A 23,326-nucleotide genomic window follows, 5' to 3' on the forward strand; every position below is an offset into this window, starting at 1 on the left:
TGGGTATAGAGGGATTATCACCGAAAATATCTTTCTACTATAGAGAGGAAAGACAGAACCACAAGGGAAGACAAAATACAGTCAGTGAATGGGAAAAGACAAATGTATGCTTTGGCATGTCCACTGGCTAGAACCCTGCACCCAGAGGGATGCATAAATATCAACAGATGGGATCCTCAGACTGAAACAAAAACTGAATCATTTGGCGTTGTCGAGTGTCTCTCCAGTCAGTCAATATATCGAATTGCATACAGTATTCGCCCTCTGTTAATAAAAAACTATAGAGGTATTGGAAGCTCTTTAAGAATATCAGTTATGTCATATAGAGAGAAATTAGTTGCTACACGAAAGTCATGAGGTTTCGGGAGGTTGTTTCGAGCACTCGGGGATCAGAAGGTCTACGTGTTAAACATGTGAGTGTGAGAATTCGAACAGCAGGGAGGGTCCCAAACTTTCAGTCTCACTAAAGGCATTATTTGTTAAAAAAAAAAAAATACTATATGTTTGCAAATAAGTGACAGTTGCACCACTCAATGTCAATTAAAAATAAAGGCATCCCCTCGTAGTGCATAACAGAAGCTCTCATTCTCTGGAAAAGAAAACCCCAAACAAATGTCTCTTTTAGAAGGACATACAGTACGTTATGTTGCGTCACACATGTTTGCGCGAGCATCAGCTTCTCTTCAATTTGTTTGTCGTAACATCAGCAGCTTCTGTCCTCTAAGCGTTCTGCATCTCCTTGCCGATCTTGTAGCTGAGGATCTTGTTCCAGTCGATCTTCATGCGGGTGACTGGCAGTTGTCTGCGTAAGGCTTTGAACGTGGATTCCAACATGGTCTGATAGTTCTCAATGATGGCCACCTGAAAAACAGACAGAGTACATCAGTCAGGCTTTCTAAATATAAACAAGTTGTCCCATGTCGTCATCTGTCAGTGAGAGTTAATCTGACATTTTCTCAAAGACAACAGAATAAAATGGCTTGATAGTCTTGTGGACAGATACAGATAGGAAAAGCTGTTCAGTTCTGATGTGCTTAAATTTGCTAAGTCGACTGGTCTGACATTGTGACATGAAACAGTGGCTGTGGGTGTGGATCATGTCTTTCAAGCTAACACTTTGGTCACTCTTCGTGCTTTCACTGTCAGTGAACTTCTGAGTGTGTGAGGAGGAAAGGCCGTAAGTGCTCCAAATCCAAGCGAGAATGTGGATGGACCTGCTCTTTAAATTAAATGTGGTGTGTTATGGAGGCAGGTCAAGCAACTCTTGTGATTATTAAATTCCACATACCTGGTATTTATGCTCTGCCTCCGCAATCATTTTCACAAGCTCCTTTGCAGTCTGGCTCTCATTCTGCCGAAACAGACATTTGAAGGTGAATTAAACAAATTAAACACACATTAACATAACTCAAACATGAAATACTCCAACAAGTCAACTGCAAACACAGACTCGGGTTAAACAAGAATCTTCATCTTCCCTAGATAACGCTCCAGAGTTTAAATAGAATTACCATTTAAATACTTACAGACACATTCAGTGTATCATATGCATCTTTGTGGCTGACCAGCTGGATATTTCCGTCCTCATAATAATGTACCTGCGGTAAATGGAAGAAATAAAGACAACATTGAAACAAAACTAAATTCATAGCTAAGCTCATGCAACACCTGTTAATAATTCAACATACCTGTATTTTCAGAACTCCGACCAACTCTACTGTAGGCTGTGAGACACTGAACTTCCATTCAGACCGCCAGCGACCGTTCCTGTTAACAGAAAAGGTAGAAGAGAACATTTGAGAACTGATTCAAAACATGTATAAAACAATAACACGCAACGTAATTGTCAGAATCAATTTAATTAGGACATCTAAAATGAGATCCATCAACTTACCAGAAGTTTGTAGGCTCAAATTGATGACCCTCAATACAAGCGATAATGATCTGCTGGCCATCGATTGTTTTCCCATAAACCTGAAGCAGATAAAGATGGGTGAACGTGTGTTTCATCGTGTGCAATGCTGAACATGGCAGCTACTGAACAAGCGATCTTACGGTGCAAACTCCACTGGGGTAGTGGTCCTTGATGTAGGCCCTCAGGGCCGTATCACAGGCATCCCTCCATGACCTCAGAGCTGCTTCGCCCTCATGGGGCTGCGGGTCGCTGGCTTCCTTTTTCAGGTGGTCAAACTTGAATGAGATCTTGTTGTGAGGGTCAAAGAAGCGGCCATTACCCAGGTCTCCATGCTCTGTTATCAGGACCTACAGGGGACACAAATGGAGACACCTGCCATTACTATACCATTTAAAAGCTTCTAAAAACACACCTGTACAGACGAGTATTTGTATAATGTCAATTCAAAGGTTTTAATGATGCTCTTTTATATCTTAATTTTATCTCTCTATGTTTTATACTTCATATTTTGCATCTCTTGTGTATGGTACTGCATTTTCTGAAGCATCTTGTAACTCTGGTTTTGAAAGGCGTTATAGAAATATGGATTATTATTATTATCATTATTGTTGTTACAGCTGTTTACTCAGGAATGTTCTTAATAATATATAATAATGATGACATTTTAATGGGTTCACTGAGAAAAGCAAATGTATTTATTTATTTTATGATTATATTATTATTATTATTATTTTAAACTTGCCTGATCTTCATAGCCATCAATTTTGGCATGGATGAACTGATCCTTGTTGTACTGGGCAAAGGCACTGTATGAAAAAGAAAGAGAATACAATCACAAGTTGGATGCACATCCAGAACATCATTATTATACTAGATTAAAAAAATGAAAAGAAAGAAACTCACTCAGCCGCCCCCTCTCTGAGAAGATTATCATTGTTGAGCAGTACTCGCACATCTGAAAAGAAAAATTAACATTAGAAAGGCATTAAAAAATTATTTCCATACACATCAAAATGCAGTTAGTCCTGAAGATGTAAATAACAAACAAGGCTCACCATTGAAGACATCATTGAACTCTCCAGGAGGAGAGTGCGTCACAAAATCAGCTGCAATGCGGAGCTAATAAACAAACAAAATGACTTGTCACATAACTTTAAAATAGCACCAGGCCTCACATTATTATTAAATACAACGTGTAACAACAGTCTAACCAAATCTGCTGCATGGTTTTTGGAAAATAGGGCCAATTTATTCTCTTTTGAGGTATAGCAGGTGATGTCTACGAGAAGTGAGAAACCTGCAGACAGCCACTAGAGTGAAGCAGAGAGCAGTCTGCTAACTTTCTTGGCTGCAGGCTTGTTGGCTCTCTTTTGACCACCCCTTGATGGCAGCCAGGCAGGGTCATGTCACCCAAGGGCTTTTCTTAGCAGTCAGTATGCAAGTGTAAGCATGTGGTGTCAAAGCCAGAGTGAAGAAGTTGTGGCGGGTATTACTGCTCTCATAACGTAACACCTAGTGAGCACTTTTAGGTATTTTAAGTTTTACAATCAGGCAGCACATAATAACATGGAGGTATAATTACAACAATGTCTCTTTCTCTTTTCATCCTTCATTTCTGACCTTCACCACTTTAATCAGTCCTACGTCCTTAATGTCACTGCCACATTACAGTACAAGGGTGCCAGAGAGGCTGTCCGTCTGTCAGGCAGACAGGGTTATTTAGCCTCCGGGCTGCAGCTGGCAGTGACCTACAAATGGGCTGTCCAGCTGAAAGGGCAGAGGGGTATAACAATGAGTAACCCAGTTTGACTGTGCTCCTGAATAGTTAGTCCATTCAGAGCCCAGAAAGCACCCTCAGGCTCTGACTGATGCAGTTAAACAATGTGAGCTTATATCTGATAAAGATATATCAGAAGTTAGCAGATTTCCACTTAAAGTTTAAATGGGAAATACTATTGACTTGTTTATATTTATATTTAAAGGTTTGCTGTAGTAATGCCAGGAGGCGTAAACCCCACGTCACACAATCAGCTTAGGAATGCAGAGCATTATTTTCCAACATGTAGCAGCATGAAAACAAGGGGAACAAGACGAGCCACTGCAAGCCTCAATAACACTGCAGGAAGGCTGCATCTGCCCTGCGATTACAGTGCATAAAGTCACAGCCATGTCACTCAAAAAACAAAATGCCTACAAACTCCAGTTACATGTCTGATAAACTTTAACTTCTGATGTTATCAGGGCCAGTTTAGGCAGCTAACATCCACTTAAAGCAAACTGGGTGCGGGTGGTGTTAATGCTGCCGATGCACTGTCATTATCCCTACTGTAAATGCAGGAAGTAGCTGAACTTCCTCCCATTCAGCATTAGCTAATCATTTCACATTACTCCAAACCAATGTGGTCATGCTAAAACAGACATCACGCGCAGCCATAACTTATTTAAACATATGTTAGCTAACTTGTATTGTGTTTATGTGCAGTACAAGAACAACACGAAGCGACGACTCAACTGTCAAATAACGTTACAGCGCTGCCTTGGCTTAGCTAGCTCCAACGACAGACACCTAATACAGCCATGTTGGCAGTTCATTCTGCATTTTAAGGGTTGCATTGCGTGCTGCAATTACTCTAGACAAAGGTTAAGAGTAATAAAGTAATCACAGTTTAAGTTTATGAGATAATACCTTCGCTTTATCGCTGATCTCTTCGTAGTATGCCATCTTGGCTCGATGAAGCGTTAACAAAGCGACTGACCGTGTTGCCTGGTCTGCGTGACTCCTCCCAGCACAAACACAAGCCCAACCGGGAAAACTGTGCTACCACGGGTGAGCTCGCTGTCCTCGTTGTTGTTATCCTGTATTAACAGTAAATAGATTCAATGACGCCATAGAAACAAGTTAGATGAAAAAAGAGACAATACGACGAGAAACTTAAAAAAGAAATCTCAGGCAATATCATTATCTAGAATACTTTTACATACAAAACGAAGCTGTCAATACCCCAACCTGGCAACCCTGACGCCTTCAAGTCGTCTGGGATGGATGGGACAGAAAGGAAATATTTCCAAAATTACGACTTTTGAGTGTTCCCAATAGAAAACTATAAAGTCTATTAAAAGTTAGAGATTAACGTGGCACGATGTTGTGTAAGGGTTTTGAATACTGATCATTGTTCACATAGGATTATACCCATCAAATCTGGGGTTTAATTACCCTGAAAGACGGAGTGTGACTGACGGAAGGGAGCAATGTTTAATTTTATTTTATGTGTTGATATGGATGTGTAGGAAATTTTAGCAATTTATTGATTTTCGTAGTCTTTATTTCGATTTGGATGTTGACATGAACGATGTTTACAAGCTTGCGATTGTTATTCCGATGACTCCGGAATAACCTGAACGCAGCATCATCCCAGCGCACGGAGACAGCAATATTCACAGACATAACCATCAGCATCATCTTGTGGCGATACTGAATAATAAGAGTCTTTAATTTTTGACCATGTGTGTTTTCCATATTTTTATCATCTCTCTGGAGGAAATATAATTAGTGATGCACTAATGTGTACAAGTCTTTAATGTTGCAGCTGTTGGCAGTGGGAGTGATTTCATCTACTCTATGTACTTCTAGCTTAAGCTGTGATAATACACTATAATATATTAGTTTTTGTATTAATAATCTAAATATGTAGGCCTAAATTAACTACAGCAGTCAAATTAATATAGCGCACTAGAAGTTTGTATAACCAGAGGCATAAAAGGCAAAGCCTGTGGACTCTGGATGGGAGAAAAGCAATGCTACTCAAAGCTGTTACAAAATAAAGGCAGGAGAAATACAAAATATAGAAGAAAATCCAGTGAATCTTATTTTAGTGTGGATGCATACATGCATGTATATGAGAGACTGCTAATGTTTGCATACAGTATATGTTAGACATAGCAGAAATGCAGTTTTGTCAAAAGTACCCAAAAGTCATACATGACTAAAAATAACAATATCTCTTTATATTATCACTTAGGTAAAAGTGAAAGTTACCCATACATATATAACTTCAGTATGTTGTTGTTGTTGTTGTTGTTTTTAAAATCTGATGTTGCAATCTGCAAAGTAACTAGTCACTAAAGTTATTAAGTAAATATAGTGAGTAAAAAGTGCATTTGACTCCAAAATGTAGTGGAGGTGTAGTATAAAGTACCAGTAAGTGGAAATACTCAAGTAAAGTACAAGTACCTCAAAATTGTACATGAGTACAGCACTTACTAAAAATCCGTGTACTTTGTAACATTCAATCACTGCAGAAATGAGTAATGTGGGCCAGAATAAATAATCCACATGGTTTCACACGAGCAGTAGATATTTAAATAATATTGTGGGAAAGTATCATTCTACATAGGCTACTGAACCATCTTCAACTGAAGTATTTTACAACTGGCAGCAGGGGGTGATGTGTGTTTCATAGTCACTGTGCCCGCAGAAGAAGAAGAGGAAGTCGCCGCCAGCTGCCGTAAATGAAGCAGAAGAAGAAGAAGCAGCTTTGTGAGACGGTGGCGAAGTAGCCACGAGCTGTCCGTGGCCTTGAGAGACAGAAGACGGGGATAAAATTCACGTTGCAGGTGAGTTCAGAGTTATTCTGCTGTTTGGACTTTTTACGACACGCACAGTGAAGTCGTGCGACGTAAGGAAGCTGGCTACGTACCGACGAAGCTAAGTTAGCCGGTGCGTTATAACAGGTGCCGCTAGCTAATGCTAACGCTTTAGCTGCTAACATAACAGCTGTTAGAACGATTTTAGGAGGTTTGCTCAAAATGGCCGCTTTGTTTCCGCGCGTCTTGTTAAACATGTGATAATAAATAAAATGTGAATGTTGTAACAAAATGAATAACCCGACAAGCTGCTCTTTAGTCTTGCTAGCTGACGTGCAGGCCTACATCGTGACCACATAACAGCTAGCGACACACTTAAAACGCAGAGTTATGGCGGTTCAGAGTACAACGACGATCATCTTGATCAACTGTTAATTACATTATTTTATCTGCTTCCATAATCTAGTACTAGTATCGTGCTGTCACGTTACGCCATTTGAGCGCGACCGGTGTTATGTTGAGCTCTGTCTGCCAGCCGAGAGCTGCTGGAGCAGGGTTGATATTTGGATTCAACATCGCCAATTTTTAAGTCCTGTGAGAGTTTTCTTTTTTATAAAGACATTTCATTGTGATGCTCACTTGCTTACATCCGACGCGAAAAGCAACACACAACGTTATTTAGAAAGTATAGTGTTAACTTTAGCTTTCATTAGCCCATCCTACACGCTGCTCAAAATGACATTCCTGTTTTCTTTCATGTGCGCTCGTTGTGAGACTAATTACACACCACAGATTAGCTCCATTTCTGCTCTATAAAGAGTAATTTACGTTGCAAACGACACAAGATCATATTTCTCTGTCAAACAAAATAACTGTGCCTATACCACGGCAACGACCTGTAGCTATGAAGCCTGTAAGTAGTCCTGAAACCCGGAAATCGGTCTGCATTTTTAAACATCCGGTTCCTTCCTCTTAAAGTCTTTTGAGTTTTTTTTGTTTTTTTTAATTGTTTTTCGGTTTAATGCCTCTAATTAAATTGTGGGACATTTAATGATGTATTTCATGCCGTAGCACAAAACATGTAAATATCTCAAGCCTGTGGTAACCACATACCTTATTTCAGGCATTTAACCGAAAATCAGTTTCAAAGACTTTCAAACAAGGGAAGCGGATGTGCTAAAATGATTTCTGGGCGATAGGACTACAAGCTACACCACTTTATTCGGGTGGGGTGCAGGGAGCTACCAACAACACCTTGAAGCACCTGTGAAGTGATTTTATTGTTAAACTAGTGGTTATTTTTTCCTTTCAGACGCTCGGGAGCGTTGAATTAAGAGGACACAGAATCCCAGGTCATCAGGGTTCAACTTAAGGTAAGTAAGAGGCTGCTCCTTTGAAAAAGTATACTAAAAATTACATTTAATCATGAAAACATTTACCATAATTGCTGTAATTTGTAATATATGTGTTGGGACTGAAAACCTTTAGAGAGTCTCTTTTTGCTGAAGTCATTGATATTGTTCCATGTAAAAACATGTTGGTTTCTTTGAACGAAGGAAATCATTTCAATTTTGGCTTTTTCAATTCAAAGTCGGCCCATGATTTCATTTCATCGGTGCGATTTTCCTCAAGACTTCTTTTACCATTTCAAGAGAAGAGGATGATTTGAGCATTTGCTGCATTTCAATTTGTCGAAAACAATGTTTGAGAGTTGTCTGAAGAGCTATTTTCGTGAGTTCCAACAAACCTACCGGGGCATGTTTTTCTTGCCAAAAATAACTCAATAAGTTATCATCTGCCTTGAGCACAGCGAGACAAAGACGTGATGGGACGCTAAACTTAAATCATGAAACGTTTTGAATATCTGATACGGTACTCCATCTGTTTACCAAAAATCCCCTTTTTAAAGTTAAAATAGTTTTACACTGCAGAGGAAATGTGTGTATTTTTGTGGGTATCTATGCTATATGCCCCACTTTCTCACAACAACTGCAGTTGCGGTTTTGTTTTGTGCGAAATGTTTGCGACATCGTACTGCGCTCCGTGAGATGTGTGTTTTCATTCTCAGTTTTCTCTCCAAGAAGTTCTGTAGGATGCTACTGAAAATTAATTTATCCCAAGGAGATCCGTGTTCAAATGGTTATTCTCAGGAAGTATTTCAATGCTAACACGATTTTCCGCCTGCTGAAAACTCCGGACCCAGTGAACAACTACATTAAACAAGATACTATCCCACATAGTTTTGTGGATAGTTATGACGGGATAGTTCGTTGTCTGCATTACAACTTGAAATGATGTTTGTGTCGAGCAAAACAGCCTTTTCATCCCTGCGAGTCCACCACACCACTGAATTCGTACGCCGGACTTGGATTTTTATTTGCTAATCATACACTGATGTCCTGCGTGCCATAATTCAAGGCAAGCCTCACAATGCGTAAAGCCCCAGTGTAGACTTAAATGATAATATGAAGTATAATATATAGTGTACCATGTACTTTGTACATCAGGCACACTGAATTAAATATTGTCATGTGGTGCAAATGAGCACCAGAGAAAGGCAGGATACGGGAGGCATTCAAAATAATCACACAGGTTTCGGAAGAATTTGCGATTTAACCAGCACTATTTAAAATATTTACATATGCTACATTTCAGAATGAATTTGCCACAGCATTTCCATTGTCTGAACTTTGATGTGACTTTGATCTGCAACTTGCTCTACTAAAACTTTTGATTCCTCCAAGGAATTTGATTTCTTCTCTTAACTCACTGACATGTTTCAGGACCGTGGACGACAATTTAAAGACGCGTATTCGCGAACAAACCAGTGTTTTTCAAGCATTTGAGACGCACGAAGAAAGAAACCGGTAAACCTTTTGGAGCGAGTCATGTCTCACCGAAGAAGTCGCAGCTCATCACCAGGGCGTTATTCACGCTCCTGCAGCAGCAGCGACCCGAGAGACTTGGAGAGAAGGATTTTTGTTGGGAATTTGCCGACCTCCGACATGGAAAAGAAGGATTTGGAAGAAATGTTCAGCCCATACGGGAAGATAGTCGGTCAGTAAACGCAATATAAACCATCAGTTGTCAATTTCAATTCATGAGAATAGTTTGAATCAAGCAGACTCTCCCTGAATGTCACAATCAGTGGGAGTATTTCAAGTCATTTTAAAAGTGCATTTAGATGTCTAGTAACATTAACTTTGTCATCAAGAGCCGTGTATTTTCATGAATTGCAAGCATGTAAAATTTGTAATGATGTGGCTACTAATAGTTTTTTTAGAATGGGTAAATGTTCTACATAATGATCCTTTATACCCCTTAAAATGCTCCTCTTCCAGGCGTTTCCATGTTTCGTGGGTTTGGATTTGTACAATTTGAACGCATTGAGGAAGCCGAAGCTGCAAAGGCGGCCCAAAAGGGTCGAATATATAAAGGTTATAAAATAGGTAAGCCTCAACTGCAGTAGGTGTGATTGTTTGGCTAAAGGGGAAAGGTTTTTATTGGTGCACTGCAAGCAACAAAACCAGTTTATTTAAAGATTAATGTTTCTTTTATTTATTTTTGTGTGGAAAATGTTGGATGATTGGGCGTGATGGCTAAAGTGTTAATCCTGCAGATAATGTTTTTGTGTTGATTTTAATGGTTTAATATACAAGCATAGAAAAATCAGCAAATATGCTATCTCAAGGATTAACACGTTACCCATTGATTCCTGTGGATAAAGGTTGTTTATGAAAGCAAGAGATATCCTTTTTTATACATCCAGTAAATGATTAAGATGCAACCCTGTGCTTTCCCACAACTAATCTCACAACGTGTTTGTTGTGCGATTTGACTCAGAACTATTTTAGATTAGATAAGCGTTGCTGATTTTTCTACTTTCTCCTTTCTTTTTGTCAACATGTTACATTATTGGCTTGCAAAGCAAATAAATAAGTGCATTATTAAATTCTGGCAAAGCCTGAATCTCTGAAATCTCTTGTTTTATTTGCACACTTGGTATTTTCTTCATGAATTCAAATGTTCACTAAAGTGGGACTGTTGTGCTTTTGTTCGTCTCTAAAGGCCAAATTTCAAGATGAAAATCTAGTTAACGTGTTCAAACTATGCTAATGTTTTGCCAATTTTGAAGGGGAGAAGAATTCCTTCATTTCTTGTTCACCTTAAACGCAATTGGACAGATTTGGCATCTCGATTTGCTCCATTTTGCTGCAAATTTTTTTGTTTTGATTTCGTCCAGTTTGGATTTTCAAGCTCGGATATTGGTGCTCAGTTTCATTTGGATCGTGGAAGTGTTGACGCGGCCACTCCATTCTGCGTGAACGCATAAACTGATTTACATGTCACTGTTATGTTCAACGTTTGGATTGATTTATTTTCAGATGTAAATATGGCAGTGGAGCGACGGCAAGCTAAACCGCAATCCCAGCAGAGCCCTCCACGAAGGTAAAGTAACGCGAAATGGGTGTGAAGAACTACCATCGCCTCTGAGGTGTCGGTAAAAATCAAAAACAAAAGCGTGTAACTCCTCACCTGTCATTCCCACCAGTGGTGAAATCTGCTTGATGGAAGCTGTCGTACCAGTCAGTGGTTCTGTGGTCTATGGGACAGTCAATGCTTCACCTGAAATTAAAACATCTGTTGAAATAAAGACAACGGCCATATGAATGTAATTTAGTGTATTGTCTCAAAGATTCTTGTCTTATGGCTTTACAATGTTCTTTGCGTGACTTCGAGTTCAAATCAGCAACTCTCCAGCTGAAGGAAACGTAATGCGTCTCATCCTACCGCGTATTTATTAAGCAGGTCCATGTCCTCCAACATGGCCTTTTAACTAATGAGATGTGTGCATTAAAACTGGCTTTTGGGGAGCTGTTCCTCAGACTAAATTTTCACATTTACGGTTTCTCACCAAAACATTGTGTGTGTGCTTGAGGTCTGATAACCGTGTTGGATGATTTTCCTTTCTTGAAACATCTGTGGAGCTGCTGCATTTCTTCACATCACCAACAACAATTAACAATCTGTGAAATAACGTAGAACCGTCAGGATTGTATCACGTCGCCTGCTCGCCTGCACAAGATGCTAACGCAACGACCCGCTCGGTTCACAAAGGTCCGTTCTCAGAAATGATGCTCCACAGCACTCCTAGTGCTCAAAAACTTCATAGGGTACCTTTTTTTTAACAATCAGAGCATTCCTATACTACATTATTGAAAGTTGGCCAGTTGTTTTGTGTGGACCGAAGGCTAAGATTTGATACTTCTGTGTGGTGTTACTGTAACCAGCACACAGCTGGCCACTTTGATCCAACACTTGTCCACAACGGATGATTCAGTATCTGCTTCAAAACAGCCTACACATCACAGAGGCTTATTTTGTTGAAATTCTGGTATGGGGTGTGGCATTGCGATCACGAGCACAGACCACAAACAGTGTGCAGCAGAAATGTTGGAAGACTAGTCTTTAAAAAGAGAAGGAAAAAAAAGACAACCAAAGGGACTGAAGCAAAACTCACGAAGCATCAAAAACTCTGGAGCCTGTTGTCTTTAAAAAAACAAAACAAAACAAAAACTTAGCATAAAGAATCGTGGTATAAAATTTTCTGGATCGTAGTCATGAAAGTCGCAAGTTTTCTTCGATGCAGTTCATATCTCTTGGACCGCTTCATATGTGGAAACGGTTGTATTTTCTAAGCAACTGAAAATAATTTCCCTCTTGAAACTTATTGAAAACTAAGTCGCACGAGAAAATTTGGGAAACATGCAATTTTGGGAATGTGAGCAACCTCATACTTGCTGCATTGGAATGCGGCATACTGGAGAATAAAACGCAAATCATCGTAAGCGAATAGAGCTAAAGTTGCAAAATTATCCATCGCTTTCAAAGGAGTTACACAGCCAAGGTACGGCTGGATTTTATGGTCGGTGAACCTAAAAATGGTTGATGAACCGATATTGTTGCGTACGCGGATCGCTGGACATTTTCAAAAGATCGCTGTTGAAAGGACGCTTATCGGAATCACCTCCTGGATTGAATCTGTGCTAGTTCCCTTTGCGTTTCCTGTCGTTGTGCTTCGGTTGTGCAAATAAATATGCCTCCAGCGTATTAAATTTAGATTACCATCTGTAGGCCTCTCCTCATCAGTCTTAGACAGAAGTTCCTACAATCCTTTGTGCTATTTCATAGGCAGCCCAAACTCTAACCTCCCTTGCACTAATTGACATGTTCTCTCTCAGGGCCCCGTACAGCAGTTACGGGGACAGCAAAGAGCCCCGGCCTCGGTCACGGTCACCCGTTTATGGGCGTGATAGCCGTGAGCCCCGGGACAGCCGTGATGGCCGCGATGGACGTGATGGTCGTGAGCCTCGGGACAGCCGTGATGGGAGAGACCCAGGCAGGGACCCAGGAAGGGACCCAGGCAGAGACCCAGGAAGGGACCCAGGCAGAGATCCAGGCAGGGACCCAGGCAGAGAGTCAAGGCCAGGTGGCCACTCTCGAGACCCTGATTACCGATACCGCAGCACAGAAAGCAGAGACAAGGACCTCAGAAGTGACCCACGGGATCCAGCGTACAGGTGACTAACGACACGCAGCCCATTAGTTGGGGGTCCAGCAGAGTTGGGTGGATACATATTTTCCTGAACCTGAAATGTTTCCATACAGCAGAGAAGACTATGACCGATACTACCGTAGTGGCAGCGGTGCTGACGACTATTATCGGAGGAAGGATGCACCCTACAGGGACCCTTACAGAGATCCCTGGAACGGACGTCGTGAGCCAGAGGGTATGTATAGGCCATCCAGTTTCTCCTAACATATTACAATTTATTTGTAACTCAGCAGCAGTATTTACAGTATGTCAGAGCTGAATTATCTGAGTCTTTGTTAACAGGCTCTTTTCGGGTCAAAATTCTGTTCAAATGCAGTAAAGCATACTGTCATTAAACTTTCCAATCCACTACATCTTCCCAGCTGTAGATGATCGTGCTCGACCAGAAGAACGTCGACGTAATGAACTGTACCGACAGTACTATGAAGAACTCCAGCGGCGCTATGACACCGACCGTCCTGTTGACTGCTCCGTGATCGTCGTCAACAAGGCGCAAAAGTATGCCCACTCTCTGGTCTAGACGAGCAACACAGATCTGGGACCTGAAACGTCTTTGTAAATGTTCAACCAGTACATTGGATGTTTTCATTTCATATCGCTCCTGTGTTTGTTTGTGTGTGTGTGTGTGTGTGTGTGTCTGCTTGCCTGTACTTGCTTCAAAAACAACTGTAGGGAGTATGCTGAGACGGTCGGGCGAAAAGTCCGTGATCTGGGCATGGTGGTGGACCTGATCTTCCTCAACACAGAAGTCTCACTAACACAGGCACTGGAAGATGTAGGCCGAGCCCGTACTCCCTTCGCCATCATCATTACCCAGCAGCACCAGGTCCACCGGTCCTGCACTGTCAACATCTTGTTCGGCACACCACAAGGTAACGCAAGATGATAATGTGCACCTGTTGGTCACTTTGGATCACCTCAAAAGTAAAGAGGGACATCATGTCAAACACATTTTTCTGTGTCCTTATTGCTGTAGAGCATCGAAACATGCCAATGCAGGATGCCATGATGCTGGTTGCCCACAACTATGATGCCTACAAAGTGGAAAACCGAGAGAAGGAACGTGAGGAGATTGCGAGAAAGGCAGCCAAGATGGCGGACGATGTGTTACTCAGGGAGCCTGACAGAGAGAGCCACCCCATTTCTGTGCTCACAGCCATTACACTGCTGTCAGAAAACAGGTATGTGCTTTACTGTTTTTAGACTTAAAACTTGAAGCTGTTGAGAATATATGTAGTGTAATACAAGTTTCTGTGATACCTCGGTTACAGTTTGCATGTTGCAAAAATTTGACTCTGTCCTTTTTTTGGCTTCTGTTTAAAAAAATATCCACATTTGAAATAATATTTTCCTTTTGTGGTTGCCGGGTAGGTTTGTAACTCCAGATGAACTGGACGGTCTCGTTGCGTACCTGAAGGATAAAAGAGCCCGGCTGCTACAAAGTGCTGCAGATCCGCTTGCAGGTAAATGGAAAAAGTGTCCTGAAAGGATAGCTTCACATTTTTTCAGAACAATGCCCACATTCCCGTATGTGCATTGAAGGTGTATTTTGTGGCTGTAATAATTCCATATTTCCCCCAAAGAGATCCTTTAGATCCCTTTTAGAGTGATTTTCCAGTCATTTTAATGCAGATAAACAGGGCTGTACCATGCCACTTGAAGGTCCATTCATAACAATGACATTCAAATTCTGAATCTGCAGGGGCTTCAAGACAAAAGTGGTATCTGGTACAGTAATAGAAAGTTCAAGTTTATGCATATATGTTGAGGAAATGATGAGTTGTATTTTAAAGAAAGTTGATTTAATAAAGCTAATTTAATTAAGATTTAAACAGATATTTGAAAACCTTAATGGAAGCATTTGTTATAACACAGAAACACATTCCTAAGTTGAGCTGAAGTTAATGAGGCCTCAGCGGTCTGAGTGAGACAGAGCAGTCAGTTGTTTTCCAAAGTTTTAAATTAAATTTCCTCATTGTGTCATTATACCTCCAGTGCAGCTCAGCAAGAAAATGCTGTCATGTGTAAATTGAGGGAATTTGCACTACAAATATTCTAAGCCTCATTAACTTCAGCTCAACTCAATGCATTTTAAACAGAAGACTGGATTTTGTCCGTCATCTTTCATTGAAATTGCGTGGGTTTTTTTTCTTTCCGCCAGGATGGCAAGGAGGAACAATTGCAGCAAACACAAACTCTGTCATTGTGCATGTAGGCTTGTAAATATTACACTAACATAGACTTGAAGACTTAAATATTCTTCTGTGCTAGAATTTCAATCGCAGTGTTGCTCTACCTTTCTGTGTTTTGTGTTGAATGCAGTTTCCTAACTGAACCTGTCACCCGCAGCTCCAGTCCACGTCCCAGCTGCTGCATCAGTTCACCACGACATTCCGCCCTCAGCTGCCGGACTGCCTCCTCCATCACATTCTGCTCATACGGTCCCGCAGTCCAGCCACCTCAGCCTATCAGCTGGTTCAAGCGCCTCAGCTAACCCCAGCCATCAGCAGGAGCTGCAGGCTAAAATCCTCAGCCTTTTCAACAGCGGCAGCGGGGGGTCGGTGGGCGCTGGTGGGCCTGCTGCCTCCCAGCAGTCCGCCTACGGCTCCCTTGGCCTGCCCCCTTCCCAGAACCCACCCCGCCAAGCAATGCCAGGCCCCCCTCCATCTGGATCCCAGGGTTATGGCACCCCGCCGGGCCGCATGCCAGTTGCAGCAGGTGGTCCGAGACCCCCCAGCTCTGCTGGTATCAACTTTGACAACCCGAGTGTGCAGAAAGCTCTGGACACCCTGATTCAGAGTGGGCCTTCTCTCAACCACCTGGCAAGCGCTGGTGCCCCTCAGCAGCCACCCCCAAGGCAGGCCCCTGGGATGGGCCCTGTCCCACCTATGTCCATGTACCCCCGACATTACTGAAGGCTTGTAGTGAATTAATAATTTCTCCTAACGTGACATCCACCTCTCCCTCTCATACAATTGGCACCCATCAGTTGTGTTTTAAAATTTTCCAGCCTTGTATAGGTAGACTGTAGGGACGTTTTGTAAAAGCTTTTTAAGTTTTTATTGTGTTCTCGGTATTGTGTTCAATTCATTCATTTTGACAACTAATCCAGACTACCTGAAGGTCTGCAATTGTTATAATCCAGAAGATAATTATTCAGTCTTCGTACATGTGAGATGCACTGTGCGGCATGAAGTGTGTAAAGTATATTTTGGTTTTTGTGGATTCATTCTTTTCCAACCACGATTGGTTTTGTTTTATAGTTTTTTAATTTGTAACATTGTTAAAGCAAGACATGATTAAAAACTCAAGACACAATTGCTGTAATAAAATGGTATTGGTTTATTGCATTTTGTGCTGACAAATCTATAAAATGGAACGGGTATCGCCAGAAGCCATAGAGATATAAGCATTTGAAATGTAAGATAAAACTACTTTTTCCTCTTTTTAATGTACCATGAAACACAATAGAGAATAATACATGTTTTTTTATTTTAGAATATTTAACTTACACTGACACAAAAGAAACACCTCCACACTAACTGTATTTGATTTATTTACACGTAGCCCCCTCCCACCCCCGCCCCCAGCGGTTACAAGTGCACATGTACACACATACACACTCCCACAGAACTGAAAGGAAACACACTACGGCTTTACCATAAGACTAGGTACAGTATCAAGGAAGAGTAATGAACGGTTCTGAATGAAAAAGAAAACGTTTTCATTTTACTGAAATTTGATACAGGTGTGTCTTTGTGTGTATGCTGTATATATCATCTATATCTACATCCATTACATTTGTCAAGCATCCATACAAAATGTTTCCCACAACTCCAGTGAATTAAAAACCTGGACAATGACAAGGAACCGCTTATTCAACGAAATACTGCACTTTTAAACGTCAAAGTGTTAAAGTAAAGATACAAGGGACGTAATGAGCTAACTGTATTCCCGAGGTTAGGCGAGATGATCGTTAGCACTCTTGGCGGCTAGCTTAGCTTAGCACAAACACTGGTGGTCCCTGTCCTGACTTTGTTTACAGTAACAAAACCTGTTTTTCACATCTCTAAAGCTCAAAATTTAAAACGTTTCAAAAACTTGTAGAAAAGCCGAAGTGTAAAAATGATAAATGGTCGTTTTGTGAGCGGTTATGAACCAGACTATTTCTTGGTTGGGACCAGTAACTTCGTGGAGTCTCCGTTGGTTGCCTGGCAACGGTAAAAAAAACAAGATATAACCTAACGCCAATCCATAAAACGGTCTTTTATCATTTTTACACTTTGGTTTTTGTACATTTAACAAACCAAATATCACATGTTAATTATTGTACTTTAGAGATGTTAGTGTATCAGAGCCAGGCTAGCTGTTTCCAGCCTTTATGCTAACTCTTGGAAAGAAATTTCCGGTGATTGGTAAAATTAGTACTTAGTCACTGAATTATTATTATTTACTGAAATGTTTTTGGCAGACATCAAATTGTGTATTTGGAGGCGTCCCTTGTTCAACCAATCGAAACAATATTTTTTATCTGTTAACTCATAAATGCATTAATTTTGTAAGAAGATAAACAGTATTTACTTGCCCGTGTCTAATTCACTGGAGCACACATTTACACACTATCATTTATGTAGTTAACTGAAATATACTTTGGTAATCAGTTTATCTGCAGATAATATTTGAAACAATGAGAGGACCGTGTCAACAAATCCACCATAAAAATAGAATCTTGTACTATAATAATATTCATGTTGGATACAATGATTGGCCAGTCCTAAGGAAAAAGAAAAAAAAAAATCATACTACTAGAAAGAAAAGTTTCTGATATAAACAAAAAATACTTTTATACCACAAACACCCAATATATTTTCAATACACCTTGTTCAGGGTAATTGCATGCATGCACTGAGTTACACAACATAACTGGAACAGGACTCTGCTTGCACTGCATGGATAGCCACTTGACTTATTCTCATCTGACTCCCAGAGATCGACTGTGTGAAATGTAAGTGCAGCTGTTGTTTTACCTCCAACATCAGGCACGTCTGCGTTATGCTTCTGTGAAAATACACCAAAGGGTACGATCGTATCTCGGCTACAGACTGTGCCCTCTCTGCCATAATCTGGGATTTGTTTGGTATTTTCTCTGTTGGTGTCTTAACAGGACAGCCTCCTCAACCCGGTAACAGATGTGTTTCAGAGCCCTTAATATCCATTTAAGGATGGAGACTGGGTAATGATCACCGGCAAGTTTGTCTCATGCTACAGTTGTGCAGGCGAAGCATCTGATCTAACTCATGGATCAGTTGGGGGGAGAGGGGACGTGCTGGTTTCTGAGTTGACTATGTCGTGTCGTCCAAGCAGAGCCGGTGCCAGGATTGGAAGCGCGAGTTTTATATTCTTTGATCATTTTTCAGAATTATACTGCAATCACATTTAAAATACAGAGCTGGGGTGGATTCAGTGGCTGGGATGGGGGAGGCCTGGGATTTTGGGGCGGATGGGGTGAGGGTGTAGGGTGGTGCGGGGTGGAGGAGGGATTCTGGGAAGGCTCACCTCACAGATTGAGTGACAAGCACTATTAAATTTAACAGTTACTATTATTCTTTTTAAGAAGTTTGGCAAGATAAAAGGAAAGAGTGTGATGCATGCTTAAATGAATGATTAGATGTGAACAAAATCAGCAGGTAGGTCTCTGCATTACTGCAGTTCAAAACTGCTGCAAGCTGACGGGAATTAATCATATTTTACGGTCTGAAGCGTCAGACCTTCACAGCTGGCTGTAATACACTCGTGTGCCACCAGAGATCACTGTGGGATAGAGTCTGTGCAGAGCAGGCTGGCTCTTGTTTGACCTCCCACTGCTGCAGACTGATCCTGTCACAGAGTACCCCCTCAGTGTAAAGTGCTTTGCTGTCTCAGCCACATTTGGGATGAACACTGTAAATCTTTATTGTCCGTAAGACCTGATGACAGACATTCTGATGAAATAAGTGACTGCTGACACCTCCGGTTGTTTATAGAAAGAAATAACAAAACTGTGACAAAATGAGAAATGGACAATGTGAGAACAATATTGCACGTAATCTTACAAAACTCTAAGACTTTGTCCACAGTGATAGAACAGTGTACAACAAAAGACAACACTAGTAGGTTACAGTGTCTCTGACTTTAGTGATATATATTTACAAAGGTGAAATGACCATCTCTGAGGCCCAGTCATTCGCAAACTCAAAATCTCCTATTACGTTACATAAGACTACTTGAGCAAGATTGAAATATAACAAGTAACAATATAGTGAACTCATACTTTTTCTTATTTTTTGCAAAAGACTTGTTTTCAAGGTCTAGCCGCGTCGCTCCAGAGTTCTCAAAACCTGTAACCCAGCGAGAACATTTGACAACCTTTGAACCCCGCTCTGCACCTTGAACATGTAAGTCATCACTATAGAAACCACTAAAACAAATATTGCCACATAGTACCATGCAAACAGCAATTATAAAACATTTATAATTCAATAAATAAATTCATTTCCAATAAACTTCTCCAATAAACATCAGATATCTTCTCTTTTGAATACATTTTTAAAGGCTCAGTTGATGCAGGCAATGTTGTGGAGACAATCCCAAAATAGCCGTGTTCTTCAAAAACTGATGTGAGCGTTAAACAACCCCGTTGTCAGAGTTAAGTGTGACGAGCGTGTCAAAGAAAAATCTTCTTCACTTGGCACCCTAAAATCTTTGAAAACTAGGAGTGGCTGCTTCTTAAGTATCACAGGTGACAAAGGTAGGTGTGTTAAAAATTTGCAAACAGCAACGTTTGGCAGAAATATTCATATTTATACATATTTTGGTGATTCCTTTGAGATTCTTTAAGTAAAACTACGTAAATCAATAATCTGTTACTTTAAAATTAGTTCACTTTACTGATGGGTTTAAGAGATGGTGTTAATCAAGAGAGCATTTCTTTTAAAAAGAGGATATAAGGGTGGCGGATTTGCCCTCAGTTGTAATATTGCATCAAGGTATTCAGTATAATTTTTTATTAAAACAGAAAGCGGACCCTGTCCAATGTTTACAGGTACAGCCGTGTCTTGTTTGACAACCACCACCATTGATATGTATGTCTATACCCTTTTCCACTTGATCATTAATGTTGCTTTAGTCTATTTACAGTACAAATAAATCTATTGTTACTAGCAGCATTCACAACATATGGTCAGACATTCAAGCAACACTAAAAACATTGAATACTGTTTTTAAATAGTTCTAGAAACTAATTTTGTTTTGCTTCCCTATATTGTATATACTGTATATATATACGGATTTATTTATATTCATATTTCTACTACAAGTGCAAATGACCAAAAACAGTTTCTTCAAGAAAAGAAACCAAATCAAAGTAAAGTGACAGCTGTCCTTGGTCAGAGTGAGATGATACTGGATTTTTTTTTTTTTAAAGACTTACGAAATCTACATATACAAAATATATGTGTAAAAAAATAAATAACATGATCACATGAGTCCGGATTTCAACTATTGCACATTCCTTCCAAGATGCACTTTTTTTTTCCGTTTAAACCTAAATATGATTTGCTCACAAGTCATTCAGTCAGGGACGTGTGTGGCTCAAATCTTCAAACCAATCTAGAGGATATAAAATCTCACTGGAGAGTCTACTGCATAGAGTTCAGTCTTGTGGACAGAGTGAGTTTCCTAGCTACAGAAGCCATTGTCCTCTCTATTTTTATTTTAAGACAAGAGACCCTATAAACAAATCAATCCATAGATCTTCAAACTCTCGTTAAGCGCCGATATGATTACTTAATCTGGTGGTTTCGTGGAGGTCTGAACATTTACTCTTTCATCATCTACAGGGTGACTTTCCAACTACAGCGTCAGTTTCACGTAGACACCTCAGTTTGTTTGTTTTTAGCACACTTTGCTCTCTCTGATTTAAGCAATAGCATTTTTGTTCACTATTTCCATTTGAAAAATACTTTGATATGGCACATTTAATGTATCTAAATCAGGCAAAAACAACGATATATCTTCGAGTGAGACAAAATGACATACAACTATTTCATCAATATGTGTTAACTTCTGTCTATAAACATAAATACATATTTGTTCTCTAGATGAAAAAATAACATTTAGTAATTTTTTTTTTTTCATTTAATGAACTTGATGAATTCATCAAAATTTCACTTGTTGCACAGTGGCGGACAGTGCAGGTGCAGTGCTTGTCGAGGTTACAATGACAGTTACCATTGTGACAGGAGCCTATGCCATCCAATAAATAAATAAATAAATAAATTTTTAAAAACAGCGTTTTTCAAGCTTGTCCCTCTGAGCGAAGGAACGTTTTCTCTCCACTAGAAGCTTTTTAGTATGTCACAAAAATACTACACTCATACTGAACAACGCGTCAGAGCTTGTACATTATTTACAGTGATCCACACGAGGGGTCGAGGGGTGCTGGCAATGATAATCTCCTCGGGGGCGGCGGTTTGTACTGTCTCCCCATTCTGCTGTCACACCAGCCTTCTGCTAGGAAACGCACTATTCACAGTTTAATTACGTGTCAATCTCTACAGACTAAGCTAGCCTTGTTGTATTTTTTTTTTTTGGCACTAACAGTGGCCACAGGGATAAACAGCCACTAAGAAATGAAAGGAGGAACGTGATGGCACTAACAGAACGAGTGGAGTAAAAACACACAGAGTTTATAAGGATGCCATGCTAAGGTTCAAGATAATACTGCAGGTTTGATCCACGTGCTCTTTCAGTCTTCTTTGTGAGATTTCACAGTTCATACTCAACGACTCTATTCTCCTCCTTCCAGCTGGCGCTCCTGACCGTGGGTAGCAGTGTCTTTTGCCTCGAAAGATAAATCACGTCAAAGACAACAGGCTGGAACGCTGTGGGAGGTGTCCGATCACAACGAGGGAACTAAACAGACAATCCTACACTGAGCTCATGTCAGCTGGCTCTCGTTCTTTCCGAGCAGAAGCCGCTGCTATGCCACATTTGTATTGGAAAAAAACCCCAAAACAAAAAAAACAAAAACAAAACACAAAGAATCTGCAGAGATTTAGACAAAGACGGACACACACATGCATGTGCGCTCACACCTCAGCTAACAACCCGCACCCGCCACCACCACCTCCTCCTCCACCTCACCGAGTGACTCCGACTCAATGCGAGTTACTACAGTAGATTACGGACTAGCGAAGAAATAAAATGCCTCTGTAAGGACAAATCTAGACAGCATCTAAATTAGTCTACAGCCTATAATAGTTATAGTAGCTTGCTGGACTAGTATGAAGGGTGTGGTAGCTGAGCGTGTGACACTGCTCATTGGTCTGCTGGGGATGGAGCTGAGGGAGAGGTGCTGAAGCTGAGCTGGGCTATTGGTTGGGTGTGAGAGGACTATCTTACAGAAATAAACGACATGATGATGAAGCAGCGCTGATGAGAGGGTGGGAGTACAGGAGACACAGGAACAGGGCTGAGGGAGGGGGGTGGGAGGTGGTAACTGGGGAGGGGACTGCTCTTTCAGGAGTAGATAGTGATGACCTCGCGGCCGCCTCCGCGGACCAGGAGGACCCGGTTGAGACCATCAGTGAGGACCTCGAGGAACTCCATGTCTGGAAGAGAAGAGTTAAGGAAACTAGGGGAAGCAAATGCAACATATGCTGTGTCCACGAGTTTCCTGGGGAGGTCACAAGGCTAGATGCTACAATCTGAGTTGTATCGTTCTTACGATCTGTTAGCAGGAAAGCAAATAAGTGTATTTACCAAAATGTCAAACTATTGCCTTGAGACACTCTTTTATAAACTACATCATTTAGTTAGTTGGATAACAGCAGTAGATAAACCGGAACAGCTTTCTTTACTCTGGTCCACATTCTGGGTTTTACAGTTGTCTTTGATGAGACAGTCTGTCCTTGTTTTCTGTCTGCCGTTTTATTCTCCTGTAGAAAATAGTACAAGTTGTCTGATGTTGCGACAGAATGGCAATGAATCTCAGTCCTGTATTCACTCTCCTATGAGCTCTGTTTGGTCTCCTCGGGAAAATATCTGGTATTTCCTGTAGCTGTCTGTCAGCTGTTTGGCACTGAACAGGTAGTGTACAGTCAGTTTTTCACAGCTTTTTTTGGCCGGAAAACAGCTGCCTGCTGCTGGAAGCAGTGAGCGTGAACCAAAAC

At 40.8% G+C, this 23,326-nt stretch overlaps 3 protein-coding genes across 12 annotated transcripts in view; 1 reads left to right on the plus strand and 2 right to left on the minus strand.

Moving 5' to 3' along the window:
• Positions 1-706: 706 nt before the first annotated feature.
• Positions 707-4,769, minus strand: LOC311254543 (F-actin-capping protein subunit alpha-1-like). The gene is made up of 10 exons (XM_084348366.1): positions 4,602-4,769; positions 2,971-3,034; positions 2,819-2,870; positions 2,658-2,721; positions 2,056-2,262; positions 1,895-1,974; positions 1,689-1,767; positions 1,527-1,598; positions 1,289-1,351; positions 707-861 (listed from the first exon to the last, which is right to left on the minus strand). The coding sequence occupies exons 1-10, from the start codon at positions 4,635-4,637 to the stop codon at positions 721-723; spliced, it is 858 nt and encodes a 285-aa protein (XP_084204492.1). The 5' UTR covers positions 4,638-4,769; the 3' UTR covers positions 707-720.
• A 1,637-nt stretch (positions 4,770-6,406) lies between these two features.
• Positions 6,407-16,465, plus strand: ncoa5 (nuclear receptor coactivator 5). Of its 5 annotated transcripts, none has more exons than XM_084348362.1 (12): positions 6,407-6,529; positions 7,812-7,872; positions 9,283-9,556; positions 9,841-9,948; positions 10,885-10,948; positions 12,742-13,080; positions 13,172-13,290; positions 13,478-13,613; positions 13,770-13,987; positions 14,092-14,296; positions 14,487-14,578; positions 15,465-16,465. In XM_084348362.1, exons 3-12 carry the CDS (start codon positions 9,388-9,390, stop codon positions 16,028-16,030), a joined length of 2,016 nt encoding a protein of 671 aa, XP_084204488.1. In that variant the 5' UTR covers positions 6,407-6,529; positions 7,812-7,872; positions 9,283-9,387; the 3' UTR covers positions 16,031-16,465. The 5 variants fall into 5 exon arrangements, with proteins under 5 accessions (XP_084204488.1, XP_084204487.1, XP_084204489.1 ...); XM_084348361.1 differs by having other exon boundaries at positions 6,408-6,529; positions 13,169-13,290; XM_084348363.1 differs by having other exon boundaries at positions 6,408-6,529; positions 13,169-13,290; positions 13,785-13,987.
• The window catches only part of slc12a5a (solute carrier family 12 member 5a), a 157,503-nt gene continuing 150,614 nt past the window's right edge, over positions 16,438-23,326 (minus strand). For all 6 annotated transcript variants that reach the window (XM_084348357.1, XM_084348355.1, XM_084348358.1 and 3 more), the window contains one exon: positions 16,438-22,765. In XM_084348357.1, coding sequence (XP_084204483.1) covers positions 22,674-22,765 — 92 coding nt within the window. In that variant the 3' untranslated portion in view covers positions 16,438-22,673. The remainder of the gene's footprint in view (positions 22,766-23,326) is intronic.

This window comes from Pagrus pagrus, assembly GCF_965226575.1.
Source record: "Pagrus pagrus genome assembly, chromosome: 3".
NCBI lineage: Eukaryota > Metazoa > Chordata > Actinopteri > Spariformes > Sparidae > Pagrus > Pagrus pagrus.